At 42.2% G+C, this 27553-nt stretch overlaps 1 protein-coding gene and 1 pseudogene across 1 annotated transcript in view; both read right to left on the bottom strand.

Annotated features, from left to right (window-relative positions):
* LOC110546361 (pyroglutamylated RF-amide peptide receptor) overlaps positions 1 to 22285 on the bottom strand; it is a 37860-nt gene extending 15575 nt beyond the window's left edge. The window contains exon 1 of the mRNA XM_021633149.2: positions 21737 to 22285. Within this exon, the coding sequence (XP_021488824.1) occupies positions 21737 to 22076 (340 nt within the window). The 5' untranslated portion in view covers positions 22077 to 22285. The remainder of the gene's footprint in view (positions 1 to 21736) is intronic.
* LOC110546352 (POU domain, class 5, transcription factor 1-like) lies at positions 14318 to 21548 on the bottom strand (annotated as a pseudogene).
* Positions 22286 to 27553: the final 5268 nt, after the last annotated feature.

Here is a 27553-nt window from a genome sequence, read left to right on the forward strand (position 1 = left end):
TTACTAACCTTCCCTGTATTAGTCATGTCCTTGATCTGATAATCCCTGATGCTTGAGGTTCTTCCATTAACCTGCTCTACCCTTTCCAATGCATATTTCTTATTGTAAATAGCCATTTCTTTTTTTAAAATATAGGAAATTGATGTATTTAATAATATTTTAATTACATTGTTTTTATTTTATATTCTTCCCTTCCCCCAAGTCCTTCCAGATATCCTCCCCCCTTATCCACTCAACTTTAAGTTTTTCTCAAAAAAACAAAAACCAAATACAATAAAATTCATCCAAACCAAGAAAACAAAATAAAGCCATATCCCAAAAGAAAACAACAACAACAACAAAGCCTCCCTAAACTGCAAACAAATAAAAGCACACAGGAAAAGCTGTGGAGTTCATTATATGTTGGTCAACTACTCCTGACCATGAGGCCTGTCCTGGAGTGATATACCCAGTGTCTGTGTCTCTGTATTGGAGAAAACTTATTTTCCCTTTCCTAGCAGGTATAAGTGACAGTTCAATTGTTAACCTTTACCCTAATGGCTAGGTTTTCTCCAAAACAGACCATATAGTCAGTCACAAAGCAAATGTAAACTGATACAAGAAAATTGAATTAACCTATCATACTTTATCAGACCACCGTGAATTAAAACTGGTCTCCAACAACAACAGAAATAACAAAAAGCCTGTATGTTCGTGGAAACCGATCAACTCCCTACTATATGACCACTGGGTCAGGGAAGGAATAAAGAAATAAATTAAAGGCTTCCTAAACTTTAATGAATATAAAGGCACTACATACCCAAACTAATGGGACACAGTGAAAGCAGTGCTAAGAGGAAAGTTCATAGCACTAAGTGCATTCATAAAGAAACTGGAGAGATCCCCTACGAGTAACTTAACATCTCACCTGAAAGCTTTAGAAATAACAAAAGCAAACACACCCTAATGGAGTAGATGGCAAAAAATAATCAAACTCGGGGCTGAAATCAGTAAACAAAGAGAACAATACAGAAAACAACAAAAACAATAAAAACCAAAACAAAACCACGAGCTGGTTCTTTGAGAAAATCAAACAAGATAAACAAACCTTTAACCAAACTAACTAAAAGACAAAGAGATAGTATCCAAATCAACAAAATCAGAAATGAAAAGGAGAACATAACTACAGATAATAGTGAAATCCAAAAAATTATTAGGTCTTACTTCAAAAGCTTGTTCTCCACAAAATTGGATAATATAAATGAAATGGACAATTTTCTTTTAGATACCACCTACCAAAGTTAAATCAAATCAGATAAACAAGCTAAATGGTCCTATTACCCTCAAGGAAATAGAAGCAGTCATTAAAAGTCTCCCATGCAAAAATATCCCCCGGCCAGATGATTTTCATGTAGGATCCTACCAGACTTTTAAAGAAATACTAATACCAATACTCAAACTATTTCACAAAGTAGAAACAGAAGGAACATTACCAAACTCATTCCAAGAGGCCACAGTCACTCTGATACCTAAACCACACAAAGACTCAATAAAAAAAGAGAATTTCAGACCCATTTCCTTTATGAACAATGACGCAAAAATACTCAAGAAACTGAATCCAAGAACACATCAAGTACATAATCCACCATGATCAAGTAGGCTTCAACCCAGGCATGTAAAGGTGGTTCAATAAATGAAAATCCATCTTATAAACAAACTGAAAGAAAATAAAAACTACATGACCATCTCATGACATGCTAAAAAGATTAAAAAAAAAGCTGCTGACAAAATCCAAAACCCCTCTATGTTAATGTTTTGGAGAGATGAAGGCTACAAGGCACATACCTACATATAATAAAGGCAATATACAGCAAGCTAATAGCTAACATCAAATTAAATGGAGAGAAACTTAAAGCAATTCCTCTGAAATCAGGGACAAGACAAGGCTGCCCACTCTCTTTATATCTCTTCAATATAGTATTTGAATTTCTAGCCAAAGCAATAAGACAACTGAAAAAGATCAAGGGGATACAAATTGGAGAGGTAGAAGCCAAAGTATCACTATTTGCAGATGTGGCCCCCAAATTCCACCGGAGAACTACAACAGCTGATAAAACCTTCAGCAAAGTGGCTGGATACAAGATTAATCAAAAAAAAAAAAAAAAAAAAAAAAAAAAAAGAAAGAAATCAGTAGCCCTCCTATATACAAATGACAAATGGTCTAAGGAAGAAATTAGGAAAACAATACTCTTCACAATAGCCACAAATAATATAAAATTATCTTGGTGTAACCCTAACCAAGCAAGTCAAAGACCTGTATGACAAGAACTTCAAGTCTCTGAAGAAAGAAATTGAAGAAGACATCAGAAGATGGAAAGATCTCCCATGCTCATAGAGCAGTAGGATTAACATAGTAAAAATGGTCATCTTACCAAAAGCAATCTACAGATTCAATGCAAACCCATCAAAATCCCAACACATTTTTATACAGACCTTGAAAGAACAATTCTAAACCTTATTTGGAAAACAACAGTGTTGGTATAATTTTTTTTTAATGTATACACCTTACCCTTGTTCATTCAAATACTGATTTCTCCCCCACCCCACCCCCAACTCTCTGGTTTCAATCTGGATATTGCATTGTGATACTCATTCTAAGCATCCTGTCTCAACTCTTTGTGTAAACAGGACACAAATAAAGCAACTAGATACAATGTTGTGCAATGGGAGGAGCCAGAGGACAGGAAATAGGGGAGGAGCTAGAGAACAGGAAGGGGTGAGGAGGAGGAGCTCGAGGAGAGGAGAGCATGAGGAGAGCAGAGCGGGAGGAGAAAGGTTGGAGGACTTGGAGCATGAACCAGACCTAAGATTTCACAAAAAGCAAGTATAATGTGGGAAATCTAAATGTTAGGAAACTGAGGGCTTGGAGATTTAGGAGGCAGTAAATATTGCCCAGCATTGTGTTCTAGGTTAACTAAAAACCCAGTCTCTGTGTGGTGATTTGGTTCTACAGCTATTTAAGATTAACAGCAAACTTTACTAGAAGATAAACGAATAGTAAATATTAATAACCTCTTACAACACAACAGCAACAACAACAAAACCCAAAATAGCAAAAACAATCCTATACAATAAAATAACTTCTGGAGGGATCTCCATCTCTGACTTCAAGCTATACTACAGAGCAATACTAATAAAAACTGCACGGTACTGGCATAGAAATAGATTGGTTGACTAATGGAATTGAATTGAAGACACAAAAATAAACTGACACACACATGGACACTTGTTTTTTGACAAAAGAGCCAAAATCATAAGAAAAGGCATCTTCAACAAATGATGTTGGTCTGACTGTTGAAAAATGCAAATAGATTCATATTTATCATCCTGCAGAACAATCAAGTCCAAGTGGATCAAAGACCTCAGCATGAAACCAAATATACTAAATCTACTAGAAGAGAAAGTTGGGAAGAGCCTTGAATTCACTGGCACAGGAGACAACTTCCTGAACAGAAAACCAACATCTCAGGCTCTAAGATCTACAAATAATAAGTGGGACGTCTGGAAACTGAGAAGCTTCTGTAAGGCAAAAGACACTATCAATAGGGCAAAATAGCAGTCTACAGATTGGGAAAAGATCTTCACCAATCCTACATCTGACAAAGGGGCTAATATCCAAAATATATAAAGAATTCAAAAAATTAAATACTAAAAACCAAAATAATCCAAATTAAAATGGGGGTACAGAGCTAAACAGAGAATTCTCAACAGAGGAATCTTGAATGGCAGAAAAGCACTTAAAGAAATGTTCAGCGTCCTTAGTCATCAGGGAAATGCAAATCAAAACAACCCTGAGATTCTATTTTATACCCATTATAATGGCTAATATAAAAAAACACAAGTGACAGCACGTGCTGGCAAAGATGTGGTGCAAGGGTAACACTTCTCCATTGCTGGTGGGAGTGTAAACGTGTACAATCACTTTGGAAATCAATATGGTGCTTTCTCAGAAAACTGAAAATAGCTCTACCTCAAGACCCAGCTATACTACCTGGACACATACCCAAAAAATGCCCTACCATACAACAAGAACATATGCTCAGCTTTATTTATTTGCAATAGCCAGAATCTGGAAACAACCTAGATGTCCCTCAGCCAAGGCCTGGTCCAACTTGAGACCCACTCCATAGAAGAGAGCGAACCCCTGACACTATTAACGATATTCTCCTTTGCTCACAGACACAAGCCTAGCATAGCTGTCCTCTGAGAGGCTCCACACAGCAGCAGATCGAAACAGATGCAGAGGCCCACAGCCAAACATTGGGTGAAGCATAGGGAGCCTTGTGGAAAAGTGGGGAGGATAGAAGGACCTGGAGGTGACAGGAGCTCCACAAGAAGACCAACAGAGCCAACTAACGAGGGCCCAGAGGAGCTTGTGGAGACTGAAGCACCAACAAAGGACAATGCGGAGACTGACTGGACCTAGGCCCCCTGCAGATGAGTAGCTCAGGGTTCATGTTGGTTCCCTAGTAAGGGCAGCCAGAGCTGACTCTAACATGAACTCTGTTGCCTGCTTTTTGATCATTTCCTCCTGGTGGAACTGCCTCAGCACGCCTCAGGGGAAGAGGGTGACCTCAGTCCTGATGTGACTTGATGAGCTGGGGTGGATGGGTAATGGGGACTCTCCTTTTCTGAGGAATAGGGGAATAGGGGGGGAGAATGGGGCCTGGAGGAGAGGAAGGAGGGGGCTTAAGATCGGGATGTGAAGCGAATAAATAAATAAATTAATTAAAAAGAAAAAGAAAATCCAGGACAACTGCTAGATCCTTAACTCAGTCATATTGGCAAAGTCTCTTCTTCAGTGGAAGGCAGCGTAATCATAGGCTGTTGCAACTGAGAAATGGAAGTCTTTAAAGAATCACTACCCTATCAACACAACCATTTCACGTTTTACAGTGACACTGCAAAGTTATCAGGTTTTCTCCAAAGCAATATTTAAATTTAGAGCAACATCAGCCAAATTCCAGGCAGATTTTTTAAAAAGTTAAAAATGCTAGTTTTAATGAGTTTCCTTATATAACTAAATCAACCCTGGGAAAGATGCCTAAATGAGCGGAAAACTTCTTCTAAACAATATTTAGAATAAGATTTCTGCAGTAAACACTGCTATGGGAGTAGCCAATGAGACAGCATTTTAAATCAGAGCTAGAAAGATTGGATCAAAATAAAGTAGCAACATAACTCTAGGATGAATTAAATAAGCTGTTTCACAGAGGTATAGAAAAGACACAAGCCAATTTAAGATGTTATGCCAAACATTTTACTATAGCAGCCTATGAGAGGAATCTGAGAGTATGAAAAGGATGAGACAGAAAGAAGAAAGTGAGGAGAAAAAGAATGTAGCATTTTTGGAAGAGGATAAAATGAGCCTTTTTTTTTTTTAACTTCAGACCAGCCCATATCTGCCAATATGAAGTCACTACCAGCTGTAGTACCAGGTACTCAAAGTCTCTTCTAAACAACGGAAAAACCTGTGCGCTGAGAAGTCTTGGGTCTTGTCTCAATTCCAGGTCCTAAGCACTGTCTTCCATGCTTAGCTTTGTGTTGGAAAAGCTTCGGGAACTAGTGAGCTTCACAATGAGTCTGACTCAAGTAGTGGTGTTCTTAGCAGGTTCTGAGAAACACTGGTGATTCATGGGGGAAGAACGGCTCGAGGCTGTCCTTAAAAACAGAGAGAGCAGGGTATATATTATGATTTATATGTAAATATATTGTTTATAGTTATTTTTATATGAATATATTTACATTATTATATATGATTTATATATGTGATATATATATATATATATAAATTCATGCTATCAGTTCTGTTCTTTAGAGAACTTTGATTAATACATAGCCCAAGGAGAAGTGTTGCAGTCAGTGAAGCTGGAAGGGAAGCACCATCTAAGCCCTTTGACATCAGACATAGAGCTACAGGATTTGGAGTTTGGACTGCTGGGTTTTGGTCTTGCTTTGGCCCAGTGTTTCCTCGTGTGCCCTATTCTTTCCTTTTGGGATGGTAACGCATATTCTGTGCCACTGTTTGTTGGAACTATGCAATTTAATTTCTGATTTCACGGCAGGGGGTGCACATACAATTAAGAGATTGCTATGAGTCTCAGAAGAGGTTTTGGTCCTTAAAACTGTGTTGATACTGAAAGGCTATGGGGACGTCTGACGTTGGACTCAATGTATTTTGCAGTATCATATGGTCACAAGCCATATGCTAATGATAAGCCGCATTCCACAAGAGCAACTGTGGATTGTGCCCGGTGCAGTGAGAACAGCCTCCACAGACTCATACACTGGAATGCTTGCTCCCCAGTCCATACAATTATGTGGGAGGGCTTAGGAGGTGAGGCATTGTTGGGAGAGGTGTGTGACTGTAAACTCTCTTTTTCTTTCCATCACGGTCGTGTTTCCAGATGTAAGTGCTCAGTTGCTCCAGCAACAGGCCTGCCTTCCTGCTGCCATGATCCCTACTGTGCTGATCGTGGACTTACCCTCTGAACCGATAAGCCTCGTTTATAGCTTTCCTCTAAAAGTTACTTAGTCACCATGTTTCTTCATAGCAATAGAACAGTAACAAAGACAAGATGAAATCTCATTCTTATGTGCATTATAAAGCCAAATAACAAGACGATATTCATTGATTCATTCCAAACGTTTGTATAGAATTTCCTATCTGCTACTGACGACTTTCTGTGCAGAAAACAAACTGAGCATTTTTTTTAAATTGTGTCTTTAATTACAAATTTCAGACAACGTTTTTCAATACTGAAAATCTAATTTAAATATGATTTGAATTTTGAATAATGTCTTCACTGCATTAACCAGCAGGTTTGGTATCTTGGAAACAAATTACATTTAAAATTCTGTTGTGATGAAGCCAGGTACAGTGGAACACGCCTGTAATCCCAGCACTGGGGGAGGCAAAGGCAGGCAGATCTCTCTGAGTTCAAGGCTAGCTTGGCATACAAAACTAGTCCAGGACAGCCAAGGCTACACAGAGAAACCATGTCTAGGACTTTCCCATCCCCCCCAATTCTTCTGGGTAATTTATATGCAAAATCCACATCTTCCTCGATTTTTTGCATTTCATTAAGTCCTGGCTTAGTTTGTTGAAGGAAGCTAGCCAGCACTAACTTACAAAGCTTGTTCCCTCTGTTTGTAAAGACAGAATCAAGCTATTTTTCTACCATGTATTACCGGTGTTTCTCAGAACCTGCTAAGAAAACCATAACTTGAATCTGGCTCACCGAGACACTTAGATTAGCTTTTGATGAAATGAAATTCCTCCTCATAAAAACAAATCCAAGATTGTTTCTAGATACCGCAGTAAAGAAAGGTTTTACAGTACTGTGGTGTCACTGAGTGGGATGTTAGCTGCTCGTTTGTCTGAGTCAGGGTAGAGTTCGGTGCACAGGGGTATAAATGTGTGAGACATTTCCATGAAGGGTTTCTAAGGAAAAGATCACATCAAAATTTCATTACAGAAACTCTCCTTTAACTACCAAATTAGCCATCTGGGCATAAGGGTAAAACTGCTGCAGTCACTTTGTGCCATGGGGACAGAAAGGGGGCAGAAGCAGGCAGGAGGCAGGAGTAACTGAAGAAAGAGAAATCTTCCTCTTCCACCGCAGCCACTGCTTTCCCAAGCCCAAACTGAAGCAGATGCCTAAGTAAGCTTAGGCAGTGAGCTTGCTTGAAGACATTGTAAGACGGGAGGATAAAGGCTGCAAATCCTTCCATTACAGACTTCAAGTCCATTTGACCTTTCCTCTTCACACGAAGGAATGTTTCTCTGCTCCCTAGAGCTGGAGCAATGACCTACTTTATCCCGGGAGTGGTAATGTCCTGTGCTGGCTCTGCAGGGACATTGGAGCTCACGGTGACTCTGATCTTGGCTACCCTGATACAAGACAGTGCTAGGACAGAGACGGCCTGCCTCTTCCTGGGACTTAACACAATGAGTCCCTGGCAATTCACCAGTTAAACCTAGTCTCATGAGTGACTCCGCTGGATTAAGCCCAAGAATTGATCCAAGCCCAAAGTGACGCCTCAGGGAATCGCCGACGATGATTTTCTTAGTTATTCCACCGTTGAGTGGTTCATTACGCAGAGTAGATAACTGACACACTGACACCCCAGGACCTCCCCTTCCTGTAAAATGAGGAAGAGACTTTCCGGGCATGTGGTCAGCGCGGTGTTGCTGAGTTAGGTGTTACTTGGGGAAGCTCTTCCAGCCTCCCCGCAGGGCACATCGATGGCAAGTTTGCCACACCCGGTTGTTTTGAATTCTAGATGAGGATGGGGCCTGGTAGCATCTCTGTGTGGGGACATGGATGGTGTGCTATGGGCTGGGGCGGCCTGGAAATGCTCTTGAGCCTTGCAAGGCTACAGCACTGAACGGCTGCAGCTGTGTCCTCAGCACCACTGTGCCTTCTCTAGGGACATGTCACTGCCTCAGCAATTAATGGGAGCATCAATGTTTCCTGACTGCCAAGTACAAAGCATTCATTTGAGCCGCTGTAATTTAAGCACAGAAATAACTTTTAATGTAAATTGTTCAGCATTGAACACAAATACACTACAAATTCATACAACTAGCACCGTTTTGAGTAAATTCATGTTGTCTGAGTTTGAGATATTACTAACAACACACTGTGTTTTTTTTAGCATTTAATCAGACTTACTGGCCAGAAACCTATTCTACACATAAGCTTACACATTTGAAATACTACCACTCAATCTACGAACAATAACTACACCTTCAGAGAGTACCTACGATCCCACTCCTTTCACACCTAAGCTCATTCATTCTCACATCAACCTGATGAGGTGGACACATGGGTTCTTCCAGGCTTACAAATAAAGACATTATTTCCACATTGTTTAATAACTATCTGGACATCAAAGCTATCCTTTGCTAATGTATACTATTCTGAGGCTTCACATGCAACGCGATTCCATTAGGAAAATGTCTTTAAAACAATATTGTTGTCTTCTCATGCAGTATTGGAAGAGATTTCCGAGTGATTTTTTTTTTTTTTATGGATGAAAACGTGTACATAGTATTTACTTCATTCTGAGATCAAGTTGAAATCCATAAGAACTGGCTCTGTATTGGATCTTTTAGACAGTTGCACAGATGTAAATAATATACAGTGGCTACTTCCATCCCATCCTCTTCTGTCTCCCTCTCTGTCAGTGCCCTCCCTTCGCTCACCACTGTACTCCTTACGGGCCCTTTTCTTATATCCACATCTTTGTGTTTTGTTTTGTGACCCACCGAGTCTAACCACGGTTATGCATAAACATGGGTTTTGATTTGTTGGAGCCTGGGAGGCTCACCTGTGAATATACGAATGAAAAGAATGACTGCTTTCCCCCCTCAGAACCCACAAGTAACCAGTATTTCACCAGGATGGACTATGATCCCACGAGTCTCTCTACTCTTGACTGATGATAGACCCAGCCTTGTGAAAGCCCAGCCAATGGAGGCAACTATCGCCATGAGATTGTTACTGCAACAGCTGTGTCATGCCTTCCTCTATCTTCCGCATCTTAAATTCTTTCTGTCTCCTTTGGGCCATGTTCCCTGAGCCTTAGGTGAGAGGTATAGGTACTCTGTTTAGGGTTGAACATTCAATTGTCACTTTCTCTCAGCACCCTAATCAGCCATGAGTCTTTGAAGTTACTATATACCCTCTATCTCAAAGGGAAGCTTCTTCGCTTAAGGATGGGTATATCATCTGTCTATGGGCATAAACGTATTGATTAAAAACCACAACAAGATGTAAAGATCATGTTATGATAGTTCCTACAGCTGTCCTCTGCCACCAGATGGCAGCATCAGGCATTAATTTTAAGCTTCGGTGGTCTTCTAATAATGCCAGGCAATATATTACACAACCCAGCTAATAATAAAGCAACTAATAAGTGGTGGAACACTGCATAAGCTCGTCTTTACTGACCCACTGTCTCATTTCTCCCAGGAGGTGTTTTAAGATCGCTGTGATCTATTCTGGCTCACTCCCTAAGGAGTGCACTTAGTTTTCATTTCAAAAAGTCAGATAAAAAGGGGAATCATTTCTCCAGCTGTTACAGAGTTAATCATTAGGAAACACTCTTTCTCCGAGAGAAAAGGAAACAAAAACAACTTCTGCTGACTCTCCCTCAGTGCCACGGGCTAGGAGAAAGCTAAAAGGGAAGCTCTCCAACTTTGCTCTCTGATCTGTGATTCCTCGGCAGGGAGACAGCAATTTGGGAACTTGCAGCATAGAATGCATATTGGTGTCATAAAATGCATCAACTTGGAGAGGCAGAAAAATGGTTCTGTTTTCGTGAACTACAGAAAGAGTTGACACATCCCTCATGGAGGCTACAAGTGGTGGTGAAGACACTATTGGGGCAGACATGGGTTTTGTAGTTTCTTGCAAAACTCATATGTCTTTACAGGTCCCCTCAGCTAGTCCAGGAGAGGTAGACATGGAACAGCTTCACAGTGCTCAACCTCAAAGCATCATCAGGGACTAGGTCACAGGAGAGGGGGATATCAATGAAATAAAAGGCAAAAAGGTGTGTGTCATGGGTATTAGATACTCAGTTCTACACTCACGTATGGCCAAACCTATGCTGTGTGCTCTCCTTCAGAGCTCCTTGTTCAGGGGTCAAACATTCTGGAGGAGCTTGGTGGCTAAGAGGACCACAGCTGCCATTGCTGCAACCATGAGCTTGGCTAGTTATAGTTTCACACACTTAAGCAGCAAGGAATCAACGAGCCCGAACTCATGAGACCTTGTGGGTCCACACAAATTCAGGGAGTTTATTAATTAGACAACTCAGAACAGGTCAGCTTCTTCTGCCTCCAGTCCCCCAGAAGGACATTCGACCTGAATGACAAATTGACTAATGGCAGCTTGCACAATGGCTCACTCTGCTAGGGTAGAGACAAAGGAGCTCTCAGATGCTACAGCCTGTGGCTAGGTGGGAAGTTCTGAGCTCAACTGTGGAGAGCTGCATGTGCCGCACCCTAAAGAGGGCGTCGGTTTCTGCCTTCCGCCATCCCCATGCCGAGTGCTCTCGGGATAAACAACTTCTTATTGGCTGTGGTGTGTCTGATGATCTGCCGTCTACCTATCCGCACTTCCTACGTGGCTTCCTGGGATTGGTTGGCTCCAGGGTATTGATTACTGGGGAGGGCTCTCCCTGGGGTCAGAAGATCACTCAACCTTCCTGAATAAACTACTTGGAGAAGAGTTCGTGTGCCGTACCTTCCTTGTTGGTCGAGGTGGTCGCGACACTCAACTGGAACCAAACTCAGGAGATGGGTGAGAGATAAGTAGCTTGCAGTGTATGTTGCTTTAAGAGGCATCTTTAGGCATCCTGCCAAGGATCTGCTCAGATGATGGTAAAGCCTTGCCTACGTGGTCTCACTAGAGACATGTAAGCCTTCCAGAGTACCATGTGAACCTGATCCTGAATTTCCCCAGATTGAATCTGCTATGTAAGTCATTCAGGTAAGAGTGGCACAAACCCTCCTAGCCTGTCCATCCAGCCCAACACCATCACATGACTAGGTTCTGAGCACAGGATTCTATCACTTTGTTCACAACAACTGATTCTATGAGTAAAAGTGAGGCCTGCCTTGCTAGTGTCCTTCCAGAAATTTCCAGAGAAACCCAGAAGTATCCTTTTTTTTTTTTTTTTTTTTTTTTTTTTATCTTCTGGGGTAGAGATGGATATCCTTTTCTGTCATTAGTCTGATTGTTGTCCTACATAGAGAAGATCTTCTACATAAAATCCTGTGGCTTCTACTTTCTATGAAAATTGAGTGATTTTCTTCATTTGTAGTAACAGAGAAGACACTTTTTTTGTTTGTTTGTTTTCTCAAAAATGTGCACAGAGTTAATTCGAAAAAGAACACTCAGACTAGTCCTATCGTACAATTTCTGAGTTTACTTCCAAAATTACTGCTGCTTTCTGTTTCTTGACTGTTTTTCTTATTTTAAAAAAGGGTACTTCTCCTCGGGAGCAGGCTTGGAGCAAGAGTGAGGTGGAAGCATGTCCAAATCCCAGAAATATGTCCTGCGATCTGCAGGAGTAGGATCCATCCCTGTCTGCCCTTAGCCGAGTGTCCGGCACCCTTAGCTCTGTGCCCCACCCCCACACCTTTGCCTCTCCAGAGGAGGTCAAGTAGCTGGGAGCCAGGTTAAATTTCCTTTTATCTTATAAGTTCATTCCAGCAACACCAGTAATTCCTCCTCATGCAAATAAGGCATCCCCAGAACCCTGGCCCTGGCCAATGATGCATTCTTACTCTCATAGCCCATACTCACACCCTGAATAGCCTTTGTTGCCCCCAAATAAAGGAGCTGTTTCACTGAAGCCAGACCTGAGAGTCTGTTCTCATCCTGCTCACTCTCCATTCTAACCATCCATCATCATCCCCTCTTGTTCTTGCCTTGTAACCCTGGTCCTGAAGCTATGAACAGGGAAACAGAGCCTAAATGATAGCCCCCTCAAGACTCTTTAATAGTTGTCATCAAAAAAAAAAAGCATCCCCTATCTGTGGACTTGAAGAGGTGCATAGGAGGAGATGAGGAAGGAAGGGTAGGATTGGGAAGGGAGGAAGGTGGGGGCTACAGCTAGGATACAAAGTGAATAAACTGTAATTAATATAAAAAATAAAAATTTAATTTAAAAAAGCATCCCCTGGTACCCTTGATTTCACATCAATTTGGCCATACAGAAATTTCTAAAGTGTGAAAGAAAAAGAAAAATTATTACAACAAATGTAATTGATATACCTCATCACTAATTGAATAATGAAGTGAAGTCCCATGATAAGCCCTCTGATCTGAACTGGTCTCATAAATTAACATCTTTTCAATAAAATCAACTTCTACAACTTCGTTTAACCTTTTTCTCAGTTTGCTAGTTTGTAATCTCTAAGAACTCACCAACTGTTCCAAGCAGCATTCAAGGCATGTCCTTTTTATCCTTCCTCCACTATCCCATCCATCCAGGGAAATAGTTATCTTTTATGTAAAAACATAGGCAAAGTTGCATTTGTTAAAAAGAGTGATAGGTGCGGTTCTGATAAAGCACTTCCTTCTTCATTCACATAAGCCAGTCCTCGGAGCTCCGGAGAACAGACTGAAAACCTCCATGAGGTGTGCTAATTCATAGCTAGAGCTGTATTCAAAAGAGAATAATTCTTGTAGTGTTTTATTTGTATGTTTCATATTCCAACCTTTTTTTAAATCACTTTTTAAAACTTATTTACAACATTGTCTTGAAAGACTCCAGAGAGGTTAAGGATTCTTGGACACATTTTGTACAAACTTCCATTGCATTATATAAGCATTTCTGAGTCTTTTGCATATTTTAAAAAACATATAATAACTCCTTTGAGATTGCATATGTTAAAGCCACTGTGCTTTTTAAAACTCTGTCTCAATAATTTTTAAAATTTTGGCCTTCATAACAAGCTAATCCGTGACATTGTCAGAATTTATGCCTCACAGCTTTGGCTGGAAATAATAATCCTTCCTAATGTGTGGAACTTTTGAAAACGTGAAACAAGTTATTACACTCAGACCAACGAAATCTGAAACTCTTAGTGTGGGATCAAGAGTTGGTTAAAACTCCCAAGTGGTATTCTCGTGTGTTCAAAGACGGAATCATTGCCCAGAGATAAATTCCTTCTTTCCTTCCTTCCTTCCTTCCTTCCTTCCTTCCTTCCTTCCTTCCTTCCTTCCTTCCTTCCCTCCCTCCCTCCCTCCCTCCTTCCTTCCTTCCTCCTTCTTTCTTTCCTTCCTTCTCCCTCCCTCCCTCTTCATCGCTTCCCCTTCTCTTCCCCCCTCCCTCTGCTCATGACTTCTTTAAAAATAAAGCGATGTGATGGGCTCAGAATCACTGAGCGGCATCACTGAACAGCTTCCCTCCACCGCTTCCCCTCGCCTGGGCCCCACCCTTTAAGCTTACAATCCCTCCTAAATAATCAAAGAACCCACTCCCGAAGCCGTGGTGGGCACAGGCTCCAGATTCCCTTGGTTTACCTCCTTCCCATCCATCCTGGTCAGGGCTGGCACCTCAATTTGAACACATGGGAGAGCCCAGAGCAGTGACAGGAACACAGTGAAAGGCTTTGTCTTCAGGAAAGAGGCAAGTAGAGGCTCTCATAGACCAGGGTACCAAAATGGGACCTTGGGAGCAGAGGAAAGGGTACAAGCCACTCTGTAACTTCATATTCCTCTCCTTGGGAATAGTCGGTACTTAACTGGCCTACTTACAGAACCTCACTCCCAGCCCAGGGTGCTCCGCATGAGCATGATCTGCCAGCTTCTCCAGGCTCCCCCTCCAGAGGCTCAATACTTCTCTGCTTTCCCCCGGAGGCCTGCCTCAGGGCCTCTGCTCTGCACATCTCCTGAACGCTGTGGTCAGCATCCTCTACCCACTTCTCCAGCATGGGCCACAGCCACCCGTTCTTAAAACTGGGCTGCAGGTCCTCAAAGCGGCAGACGGTCAGCTGACTGACTCTTTCCAAAGAGAGCGTTCAGTGTGAGCGCACATCGGCCGGGATATACCTTAGGGGGATTCTCTTCTGCTTGAGGAACTTGAGCTGCTCTAGTTCTTTCTGCGGGGTCTTCATGTGTTGGGATTCCTCAGGCCTTGGTTCCACCTTCTCCACCTTCACGGCTCCGGGCCAAGGGGGGGCTCCCTCTGAGCTGCCTGGCCCTGAGGCTATAAACTCTCCAGGCCAGTTTGTGGCATCAGGCCCAGTCCAACCTAAAGGCCACACAGTATGCCACACCTCCATGGAACTCAGACATAGGGCACAGAGAGATCCCCAGCCACTCTGAGTCTGGCTCAACCCCTGGCAGGATTCCAGGCTCGCTCGGAGGGCCTTGGGGGCTTACTCAGGAGAAAGGGTTCACCCAGCCTAGCTCCAGCCCTCCTGACCTGTCACTCCTGATGGGGGTGAGAAGCCTGAAGCTTGGTGCACTTCTATAGGGGAAGACAGGCACTCTAAGCTGGGGGCCTGATGGAAGCAGGAGTCGCCTAGGGATAGAGAGGAACACTTTTATACCAACTACTGAAAAATTGGTTTTTTACATTTCGTTACTTGCAGAGTGCTTCTCAGCGAGGGTTTTTCAAGAGTAGTAAGAATTCGTAGATGTGCGTTTCTCCTGATGGCACTGCCATTAGTTGAGATATTTTAGGAGCTTTTTCTTGGAATTGCTTTTAGTCAGTTTGCCAGCCACCATTAAAACCTTCTCTTCACTGCTCGCTCCAGGACTGTGGAAGAGCCGTCGATAGACCTGTGTGCAGCAGCGGGGACTCTCTCTTCTCGGGTGAGCCTGGACTCACAGCAGGGTGAACCGGGCACAGACCTTTGAGGTCTCCTAGCAAGGCCACTGCTTTTAACCGCCTTCGAACCAGCGGTTCTCAACCTGTAGGTCAGGACTTCTTTGGGGAGGAACCATGGGTTCAAGGGTCGCCTAAGACTATCAGAAAACACAGGTGTTTACATTACAACTTATAACAGCGGTAAAATGAGAGTTGTGAAGTAGTAACAAAAATAATTTTATGGTTGGGGGGTCTCCACAACACGAGGAACTGAATTGAAGGATTGCAGCATTAGGGAGGTTGAGAACTGCTGCTTTAAACACTCCCATCTTGCATTATAGTTATCAGGATCGTAAGGGAGAATAGAATTAGAGCTGATTTTCTACTTCCTTCTGGATCTTCAGAGTTAATCCTCCTATGTCCTAAGCTTCCATTTATTTTAGTCATCCAAGCCCCACTCTATCTTAGACACCTCCACTCCCCAACCCCTACCCCCACCCCTATCCAGACTCAAACCCATTGGGTTCTGAAAATCCTTATTCAGGCTTTTCATACTTACATAGTATACCCTGAAACCCCTCACAGTTACAATTTCCCCCTTCACTCTCCATCTTTTTGCTAAATACTTCCTTCTCCTCTTGATCTAACTAAAACCCAGCTATTCCACAAGGACAGAGCTTTCTCCACGCCTATGGTATCTCAATATCCAGAGAAGTTATTCAGGATATGCTGAATACAACCATGATTGTACCATTGATCATAGTTTAGACCTTGGGCAGAAGGCAAGATACAATGAGAGATCAGAGGATGTTGACAAGATTTCACATCAGTTTCCCCACATGGGAATTTCTAGGTGTGATAGAAAAATCAAAGGTAATACAACATTACAAAGCATCGTCTTCCATCTTCCGGTAGGTAGAAGACTGTCTCCAGATTGTGACTAAAGCTCAGAGTCATCCATCAAGCATGGAAGTCCTGACCACAGCCTCCCTATGCAGAAATGAATAGCAAAAGAGAAGACGTTGCAAAGTAAAAGGAAGCATGAGACCTACTGAAGGACAGAAGATTTAAAAAGGAACATGAAGAAAAAGAAACACTGGAGAAGAGAACACTGCCTGTATTGGTGGTTGGAGAAAAAAAAATCAGTTCTAAATTATCTAGAAACAACTCAGGGAATTCAGAGGAGTCTTCCAAACACCATGAGAAGTTCAAAAGAAGAGGAAGAAAGGGCACAATGAGAAAGGTATCCATAAGGACAGGGAAATTTGACGGTGCAGAGAGCAAAAGACAGTTCAGTGTTGACATCTGACCAAATCAATCAAAGACAGAGCTTCCAGGCCCCAGTTCTGAAAGCTATGGGTGGCACAGCCCCAAACCTGTTCCAATTGGCTCCTAGTTCCAGTGAGTCCTGTCACAGTATAAAGAAAAGCCGTAAGTCATGTTGCTCTCAGTGAGAATCTCCACTCCTGCTACCTCCTCTTGGAAGAATTCCTAGAAAGCAGTGAGTCAAAGAAAAGCTGAAATACCAATGGCCAACAAATACCTGAACGAAAAAAAAAGTTCAACAGTCTTAGCCATTGGGGAGTGCAAATTGAAAATGCTTTAAGACGCCAGCTCAGACCAGGTAAGGGACATGGGGATAGAGTAGTCATCATACATTTGTGATGAGATGTTAACTGGTGTCTAGCTACCATATAAATCAGAATGGAGGGTCTTCAAAAAACTAAAAAATGCACCTTCTACATGATCCAGGTGAACAGAAGAAGTCTAAGTCATCAAACCACAGACATATTTACATATCTATAGCTAATGCTGTATTAATCATAATAGCTAAAAGATGAAATCAGGCTAGGTATTCATCAATAGATAAGTTCATAAAGAAAATGTGTAACACACATATACACACTAGAGTTTTATTCAGTTATAAAGAAGAATAAGATCGTTATTTGCAGGAAAGTGGTTGGGACTGGAGATGGTCATACTTGACAAATAATCCAGACCCAGGAAGACAAACAAGAAAAGCAAACATTTCATATTTTCTCTGAAATGGATGCTGAAAGGGAGAGAAGGAATCTAGAGAGAGGGGAAAGAGAACAAAGAGAAAGTGCTAATGGGAGGAAAGAGATAAAATGTTGCATACTTTTCCTCAAACATACTGTGAAATGTTTGGGAGAAGAGGAGGGTCCAGCATGAGGTGGGGAGAAGGAAGAGAAAGAATATTAAGGGTGAATATGAGCAGATTACAATGTTATATATGAGTGAAAATGTCAAAATGAAACCTGTTATTTTTGTATGCTAATTAGAAATGAACACAAAGTAAAATTTTTTTTTTAAAGAAAAGCTGATAAGAAGGAAGGCAAGTGCAGTGGTTTTAAGCCCACGCCATTAAGCTCCCTCCCTGCCTTGGCTTGGCTCAGCTACTGCTCCAGCACCATTCCTATCTGCCTGCTGCCTGATCCTCACCATGAACTCACCTCTGAAACTGTTATCAAGCCCCCAATTAAATAATACTATTTTTTTTATAAGTTGCCTTGGTCATAGTGTGTCCTCGCAGCAATAGAAAAGTTCCTAAGGCAGGAGGAGAACTAGATAAAGAGCTTCCACATCTGCTTGCCCCCTGCTGGGAAACTTACAGATGCTCCAGATTGGTCGACCTCCTGACTGGAATGTTGTCCAGTGAATAAACTCAGTGTTTGCGCATATATTTTCCTTCCTGTCTTTTTATGGGATGTGGTGATTTGAATTGGAATGGCTCCCAAGGCTCACATATTTGAATACTTACTTTTCAGTTAGTTGAACTGTTTGGGAAGGATGAGGAGGTGTGGACCTGGTGGGACAAAGTGTGTCACTGAGGGTGGGCTTTGAGGTTTGTCTCAGCCTGTGAGTGCTCACTTGTCCCTGAGCTCCAGCAGCATGGACTCCAACCCTCTGAAACCAGGAGCCAGATTAAAGGTTTTTCTCTTCTAAGTTGCCTTGGTCATTGTGTTTTATCACAGCAATGGAAAAGTAAGACATCAAAAAATAAATAAATAAATAAATAAATAAAGAAAGAAAGAAAGAAAGAAAGAAAGAAAGAAAAAGAAAACAAAAAGAAAAAGAAAAAGAAGAAAAGAAAATGTCTTTGCAAAAGTCTTTGCTCTGTGGTGCTCTGGCAAGACAAAATGAGTTGTTTGTTTTCAGCCATCAATTATAGCTGTTGATTTCTGAAAGCTCCCTCTAGGACTGATTACAAACCAGTAACATGACATCCTGAAACAGGCCTGGAATGGAATTGAGGACCAGAATTCCACCTTGCAGTTCCAGCTGGCTCCTAGTTCCAGTGAGTCCTGTCACAGGACTCCAGACCAGCTAAGGCATTTATTTTGTAAGAGCCCTTTGGGAGATTTTCTGTGCTGGTGGGTGTGAGAGCCACTGGCTGCCAGTCTTTAATTTGCATCATCGTCAGGGTGTCTTGTTAAAATGCAAGTGCTGATTTGGGAGGTGCTGCTGGTCCTTCTGTAGTGGACCCAAAGGCAATGCAGTTGCTCCCCTACCACTGTCCAGAATGTTTGGGAAGTAGCTTGTCAGAAAACCCTCTAACTAGAACTGTGAATTACTTATGCTCCAAGCCATAAAGATGTGTGTGTGTGTTTTTTAAAAAAAAAAAAACAAACAATTTTGTTTTGCTTTTTAGTTTGAGCTACATGTCAAAGTCATAAAATCCACATTCTCGGCTTCTCTGGAGGAACAGCAGGAACAGTTACAGCAGAAGAGGATGTGACAATACCAGGCAGCCATCCTGCCCTCTGGGAAGCAGCTACTATCTGCCATCGGTCCCTCCAGGTGATCTCCATATGGATGCTTTGCTATCCTTACCCCCCCCACACACACAACATATTTTTGGCTTTTACACAGCACATTTCCTTCGCTTTTTGCAGTGACTGCTTTTCTGTCTCTTCCCATCGTTTCCCATTTGATAAAATTGATTGAAATGCCTTATGCAGCCTTCTTAAAATACAGCACTGCTTTCTTTCCACGAACTACGGTGTGGCGAGTGCACACAGACCCCCTTGTCGGTTCAAGCACATTTCCTCGAGAGTTTTCCAACAACAGAGTGAGCCTCATCTGCTACGATTTAGGTCTGCTTACTTTGGGGCCTCTTGTATCCTCTGAGATCCTACAAGGACCCCAAGCTTTATTTGCCTTTGTATTCCCAGGGTGGTACTTTCTCATACAGGAGCCTTTTCAATAGATTTGTCAAATGACTAATGAATTACTTTTCATCTTTTACGTTCTCATAAACTCTCTTTCGATAATGTATCCTGGTAGTTTTGCAATTATTATCCTGCTTATAGCATGCAAGTTAATTCATCTCTCCATACCCATCTGTGGGTCTTCTTTGGGCTTTTCCTTCTCATCTGAACTGTAATTTTGCTCTTGAATACTCAACTTGTAGATCATTATTTATGGAGTCCTATATAAATATAAGCCACCTCTAACTAAACAGCTCTTAATCACATATTTTCACAGCATGACCTCTCTCTCTCTCTCATTGTTTTGTTTTTGTGATGCAGGTTCTTCTCACGGAAACCCACTGTGAAGCCCAGGTCTTCCAAAACCTTGCAGTCCTCCTGCTACTACCCCACACTATGTGTTAGCTTGCAGGTATGTAACCATGCCTAACGGGACTGTTTTCTCAAAGCACTTTGATGCTTTCTCACACTAACCCTATGACACAGATGTGCAGCATATTACTCCCTCCCCCCCCCCCCCGCACACACACACACACACACATTTAGAAGCTAAAGTGAAATGTCTCCCCTAAGCAGGAAGCCAAGGAAACAGAAGCAGAAGGGAAACCTTGGTTGTTCACGTCCTCTGCATGGAAGAAGTGCCTGGCCCTCTCTGGGAAGCACACCTCACTCTGGCACGGGGCTAATGATCTGCTCCACTCCATATCAAAGCTCTTTACTCCTCAACACTTTATTAAAAAACTGAACTCTAGACATGCCCAGTTATCTTGCATTAGAACTAAGGGGCAAACGAGCCTTCGGACTACTTTAAATGATCCCACATTGCTTATGTCCTTTACAAGTGGAGTACAATTGCTTTCTAAATCTGCATGCAAAGCCTCACGTAGTTGCTCTTAAGACTTTGCCTCCAAAGGAAGTCCTGTGCAAGGGTCCAGAATTGTCCCAGGAATTTGTTGACACCAGTTGCAGTGGGTAAATCTCAAATGATCAAACAACAGTGATTTCTCTAGACAGTGTGAGAAGGTGATCCATGGACCAATTTATCACCTTCTACAGAGTCCTTGTCAAGTCAAGGCTGCATACTCAACAGTGAACCTCTTAGAAACACATGCTAGATGAGACGCGAGCCAACAACTTGGCAGAGCCACCTGCTGAAATAAAAGCAGCACAAATGAATGGAAAACAGCAGTGGAGACGAAATACCCTGGAGACCTGGGGTGGGCAATGTTTGGGAGAAGAACACTATTCATACACTAGGAAGACAGCAGTAAAAGGGTGGAAATGGCAGAGTGTTAAGGCATCACGAGCCATCTCTCTTATTTAAAATCACTTCCTAGGGATTTTTACGTGGTCACAGGAACACACTTCTTGATGAAAATGAGTAGAGGCTGTGCACATTCCTGAGGAGGAACACAGCAGTGGTAAAGACACACCACACCGATCCAGACACCAGCTGTGTCTGTGGGAAGACTAGACGCTCTAACTTCCTCTTCTTCTTTTAATTGTGTGTGCTCTGTTGCAATCTTAGTGACCCCACTCAACAGGTGTGTGTGTGTGTGTGTGTGTGTGTGTGTGTGTTTCTGCCCTGTTCCACAAGGCTGGAGGATCGGATCTCCCTGTTACAAGTAGGAGGGGAAGACGCGCTGTCTTCTGCCACCCTATGCAGTGGTCTTAGTAACAATTTCCACGAAGGACTTTTTTCAGGACACTTTTTGTTATAAATATTATTTGTTGTAAAAAAAACAAACAAACTAAAGATCACATATTTACTAGCACATACAGGAGCTTACTTGGAAGCCACACAAGAAACTGGTAAGCAAATCTGGAAGTTGGAGAAGAGATTTTTTAACGTTGGCGAGTTTTATTCTTTCATCGAAAAAATGACAGCAACTCTCACCTTGTAATTACGGAAAAGGCGGCACAGGTTATCTGAACCATCCTCTTACTTCAACTGGTGTCTGGGCTAAACCATAAGAACAACCCCCGCCCCCCCCCAAGATTCAATTTGACAGAGAAAGACAAGATCAGAAGTGTAAATGTAGTGGTGCGTGTGTGCGTGTGTGTGTGTGTGTGTGTGTGTGTGTGTGTGTGTGCGTGCGTGTGTGCAGGCATAGTCACTCTCTTACCACCCAGCCACTTGTCGGAGATGTTCTGGAGCATCGTGACGGGGATGCAGAAGAAGGCGATGAGGAGGTCGCTGAGCGCCAGGGAGCAGATGAAGATGTTGGTGACGGTGCGCATGGCCTTGCTGCGGGTCACCACGTAGACCACCAGAGAGTTGCCAAAGAGCGCCAGGGCAAAAATGAGTGCTCCTGCCAGCGCGAAGGCCAGTTTAGCGCGCGCGGGCAGCTCGGGGGTGTAGACCAGCGGCTGCAGGCCGTAGCGCTGAATGAACTGCTCCCGAGTCAGGTTGTAGGCACTCAGCAGCCGGGAGAACTGCTCCGCCGTGATGTTGAGCGCCTGCATGCTGAGCGCGGAGTCCTGCCAGCCTTCTCTCCCACTGTTCCCAGTCGAAATCTCAGCTGGCAACGCGGCGCTCGGGAGGGACAGGAGGCGGCGCCAGGGGGCCTCGCTCGCGGGTGTTTGAAGTTCACAAAAGTTCTGCGATCAGCGGGGCCGTCTGAGCCCGGTGCCCAGACTCTCCAGTCTTTAGCTGTGAGGTTGGTGAGGATGGGGCGGAGCCTGCCATCCGCCTGCCGTCCGCTCCTCTCAGAAGCTTGGTCGCCTTAAGTTGAAGCTGAGAATTGAGTTTTCCGTTTCTCATCGAGTCTACTCCTGAGAAATAATGTGAGCCACAGCTACCCAACGCAATTAAAAACAAAATCGCACAAGAGGACGTTGCAACCACGGTGCAGTGCTCCCTTGTATCATTCACTTAACTACACTGGGTCTTAAATATGCAGCCTCTCTCTCTCTCTCTCTCTCTCTCTCTGTGTGTGTGTGTGTGTGTAAGAGAGAGAGAGAGTGTGTGTGGTGCTTGCACGTGAGTGTGCACGTATGAGGAGCAACAGTAACATGTTTCTCTGTCACTTCTCAACTTACTGCCTTGTGATGGGCGTTCTCACTGTCCCTTAAGGTTTGGGGGTTGGCTGGGCTGGCCAGCCACGGAGCAGAGCCCGGGGAAGTTGTAGGTCTTCAGGCACAGCGTGGGGGCATGGTGTTGGACACAGGCACCCCCAGCTTCTTATGGAGATGCCGTGGTTAGACTGGATCCTCATGGTTGCAGAGCAAGCTCTCTCACCCACGCAGCCCCCTCCCCCGCACCCCGTCACTACCCTAGGTAAAACCCTAGCTGTGCTGATAGCTGTGTGCTGATCTCAGGGGGTCATCTGTGCTTTCCCAAGGCCCAGGGGCACCGAGTTCTCTTGTGCTCACTTGCTCTGGCCCAGTATCTCCTCCACACGGCTTGTCCATTTTCTAACTGAACCATTCGCTTTATACGTGTTTAGGGGCTCATTTAAACTCCGCGTTCCAGTCCTCTTTCAAGAAGGGTAGTTTGCGAATATTGTTATAGAGTTTGTGGCTCAATTCGCTTCTTACCAGCGTCTTTCCCAGAATATTTCACATTTTGATTTGCCTTGATTTTGCTTTAGCTTTTGTAGCCTGTAAGTGGTTATTTATTTTTGTTCTTTGCTTTCTTAGGATTAACTTTTAAATTTAGCATGCCAAGAGGTGAGTTTCCTTATGGCGTTTTCATAAACATATGTTTTTACACTTTTTCTTATTCACTTCCTTCCATTATTGCCTTCCCATTCCCCTTACTCCCACTTTCCACAAATAGATCCCCCCTTTGCTTTCATGTCATCTGTATTCCATTGCCTTCTTTTCGCTCCCCAATTTTGAAGACCTTTGTTGCTTCTCTACTCTCTACTTTCAAGACCTCAGTACACACACACACTCACATACAAACTCACACATGCACACATGCACATACACATAAGCGCACACACATGCTTGCAGGCACAGATCCTGTGTATGGAGTAAAACAGGCAGTGCTTCTGCGTCTGTTTTATTTTGTTTAGCAAGATCTCCACTTCTCTTCACTTTCCTGAATTTTTCATTTTCTTTATGGCTGGAAAAACTCAAATTGTGTATTTGTTCCAACCACGGATACATAATTCTTTATTCATTCATCTATTGACAATCTTATAGACTGGTTCCATTTTCTGGAGCTCCATTCCCCTTAATTTCTTTCTCCTTGAGTTCATTGTTAGTACACGGAAAGGATACCAATTTTATAGGTCAGTTTTGTGTCCTGCTGCTTTGCTGAAAGGGTGTGTCCGTCTAAGGGTTTTTCAGTGGGCCTGTTGGGCTCTTTTAAGGATTGCATCATCTGTAAAAAGGGATACTTTAACTTCTACCTTTCTCATTTACATCTTTTTCTTTCTCTTGTTTTATTGTTCTAGCTAAGACTTTGAACACACTTAACACTCTTCTACCTAAAATGAAAATCTTCAATTCTCTCCAAAACTTTTTCTGAGGGTATCTCTTAGGTGTGTTGGGGTATGGAAGCAACCACGGTGCTGGGATCTATAAGTTAGAGGACCTATCTTTTACAACGCAACCAGTCCTGATGAGACCTGATAGGCGAGGGTCAAATAGAAGGGGAGGAGGACCTCCCGTATCACTGGACTAAGGGAGAGGCATAGAAGGAGGAGGGTGGGATTGGGAGGAGACAAGGGAGGGGGACACAGCTGGGATGCAAATTGAATAAATTGTAATAAATGATAATAATAAAAAATTAGATAGATAGATAGATAGATAGATCCTGAGGATTCATCAAGCTGCACCTAACACTGGGGTATTCAACTATATTTGGAGATTGATCTGCTTTCAGTTCATTTGGCATTTGCTCCACATGTCCTGTAGATTTTCCCCCGGTAAATACACACATTGAAGTTGTATGTAGTCATCATTTTGTGCTGCCTCTCTCTGTGCCAATGATACACTTGTTTCAATGGTCACTCTCCAAATAATAATATAAGCGCCCTGACTTCTTTCCATTAGTCTTTTCCCCGGCATGTCTTTTCCACTCTTTTACTTCCAGTGTAAATACAGTTTTGAGTGAGTTTCTTATATACAGCATACTTTGGGGTCATGATTGATTCTTCATTCTATTCTAGTCCATGAATCTCTGTCTTCTGATAATATAGTTACATTTAATGATTACTGATAAGTTAAGATTTCAGTATATTCCTTGTTTTCAATTAGTGCTATTATTAATCTGATTTTTCCCCACCTTGCTTTCAGTTATATAAACATTATAACAATCTGTTTAAGTTTATCTTTAATAGCTTATTTGTTTTGTGTGTTTGTTTACATACCCTTTGGAGCGAGTTCTCTAGGTATTACATTATCTGTACATAACTTACCACAGTCTGCTTGGGCTAATACTTTCCAGGATGAGTCAAGTGACGATATCTTTCCTCTTCTTAAGTCCCTCTAATCTTGCCTAAATTTACTGCCCTAAATATTGCCTGTACATTTAGAATAATAATGGTCATTGTTTTAACATTATCTTCAACTGTTAAAATTAATTGAGGAAAAAAATTCACGGATATGAGAAAGAAAACCTAGTGTGTTTACTTCTGAGTTACTCTTTCTACTCTTCTTTTTTTTTTCCCTGATGTGCCTTCTCTTCTTGGTAATTCCTTTTCTGATAATTCTCTCTGATTTTATAGGGCATCCTTTTTGAGATGCAAAATCTTTTTTTTTTTCTTTCTTTAAAATAAAATGTTTTGATATCTCCTTTATCACTGAAGAACATTTTCACCGGATATAAAATTCTGGGTTGAGAGACTTGTTTTGTTATTTGCTGGTTGTTATCTATTATCTTGAAAATTACCTCACGACTGTATTTCCTCTTCCATGGTCTCTTAAGTGAAATCCATTACCATTCAAATAGGTTTTTTCCCCCTAGAAATAAGACATCATTTCTTTCTTGCTGTTATGTCAAGATTTCTTTATTACCTTTGATTTTGCAGAAGATTTGCTATTCTATATCTTCAGGTTGAGCTTTTTGTCCTATCATTGGATATTTCCTGTGTATGTTGAATTCTCAGGCTTGTCTTTACCACACATGGGAAAATTTCTAATCTTTACTTCTTCAAACACAGTTTTAATCCTGCCTCCTTACTCCTCTCCTCTGGCATCTGAGTTGCTGGAAGACTACATATACCCCTTCTTCTTGTCTTCTTGATGGAAAGAATTTATCTAAGAAATGCAAACAGATTGAACAGAGAAGTTTACCTAGCAAAACAGCAGCACACTCCTGAGGGCTTGGAGTAAACTGACTCAGAGCTGGATAGAAGCAAGATAGCTTGATTTTGTGTTTTAGAGTTTTTATGAATATGAGGTGGGTGGTTATTCATGGAGGTAAGGTGATCTTTAGTCTCTCCCAGGTCATAGTGAAACAGATTTCCCTCTTTTTGCCATAATGATCTTGAATAGCCCATGGAAGGTGTGGCCAAAAGCATAACAAAAATGATATTATAATTAAGTTGAGGCCTTTTGAGGATTAAGACTTTTAGTGTTTTGAATGAGGATTGCTCCCCCCCCCCCCGCCCCCATAGGCTCATAAAGTTAAATGCTTAGTCAGCAGGGAGACGAACTCTTTGAAAGGATTAGAAGTATTAGGAGGTATGGCCTTGTTGAAGGAGCTGTGTCACTGGGGATGGATCTTAAGGTTTCAAAAGTCCATGCCTGGCCCAGTCTCTCTGTCTCTGTCTCTTTCTATCTCTCTCTCTGTCTATCTCTGTCTGTCTCTCTGTTTTTCTTTGCCTGAGGCTCAAGATGTAAAACTCTCAGCTACTTTTCCAGCACCATGCCTGCCTTCATGCTGCCATGTTCTTCAGCATGATCATGACTAACTTCTGAAACTGTAAGCAAGCCCCCAATAAAATGCTTTCTTTCATACGAGTTGCCATGTCACAGCATTAGAACAGTGACCAAGACAAGACTTCTCATTAGTACACATATATGGAAATCAGAGAAGCTGCCTTAGTGTCTGAGGTTTCAGATATACTGTAAAGAACCTAACTTCAGTTTCAAAGATGCTAGGCCACTAAGGGGCAGTCTAATCTTCAAGAGACAGAGCTGACAATATACAATGCAGGTTCTCTCAGGTCTAATTTTCTTCCTGCTCAGACTCAACATGACAAAAAGGTCAGTTCTTTTGTTATAGTTACACAGGTACCTGAGGTTCTCTGTCCATTTTTTGAGGTGTGAGGCCTGTTTTCCCTGTTTTGTTTAGATTGAGTAATTCTGTAATTAAATTCTACAATTAAATATAATTCATTTCCTGTTTTCTACTTCCTGGTGTTGACTCCATTTATTGAATTGTACATTTTGGTTATTATATTTCTCAGTTCTGAAGTTTTTGTTCCATCTCTGTTGTAGTGTATTTTACTATGTAGCTTAGCCTAGAGAGGAATTCGCTGTGTAATCCAGTCTGGCCTTGAAATTATGGTCTTCCTACCTCCTCTTCCTACGTGATAAGACTCTGGGTGTGGAGTGTACGTGGTTAGTTTGTTGGTTTTGTTTGTTTTTCTCCACGCTGGGAATCAGCCCCAGGCTCTGTACATCCTGGGCAAAGCACCCTACTACTCTGCGGGGTGCCTGGCTTCTTGATTTTCTTTATATCTTCTATTTTTTTTTAAACTAGGACTTTCTGTTTGCTTTATTTAAAATACGTTTATTATCACTTGTTAATTTTTTTTATGTGAAAAGACATGTTTTCAATCCATCATTAGTTAGGAGTAACAGATATGTAAATGAGATGGCAGTCTTTTGCAAAGGTCTTAATTCAGGCTCTCTCCCACGCAAATGTTAGGGAACACACTCTAAGCATAATAAATAGTCTTTTTTACAAGAAAATTTAACAAAAGAAATAAAAGTAAATTACAAGAAAACGCTAGACAGCAGTGTTGGCTGTTTCACAATAA

Source organism: Meriones unguiculatus, chromosome 2 (assembly GCF_030254825.1).
Source record: "Meriones unguiculatus strain TT.TT164.6M chromosome 2, Bangor_MerUng_6.1, whole genome shotgun sequence".
Classification (NCBI taxonomy): Eukaryota; Metazoa; Chordata; class Mammalia; order Rodentia; family Muridae; genus Meriones; species Meriones unguiculatus.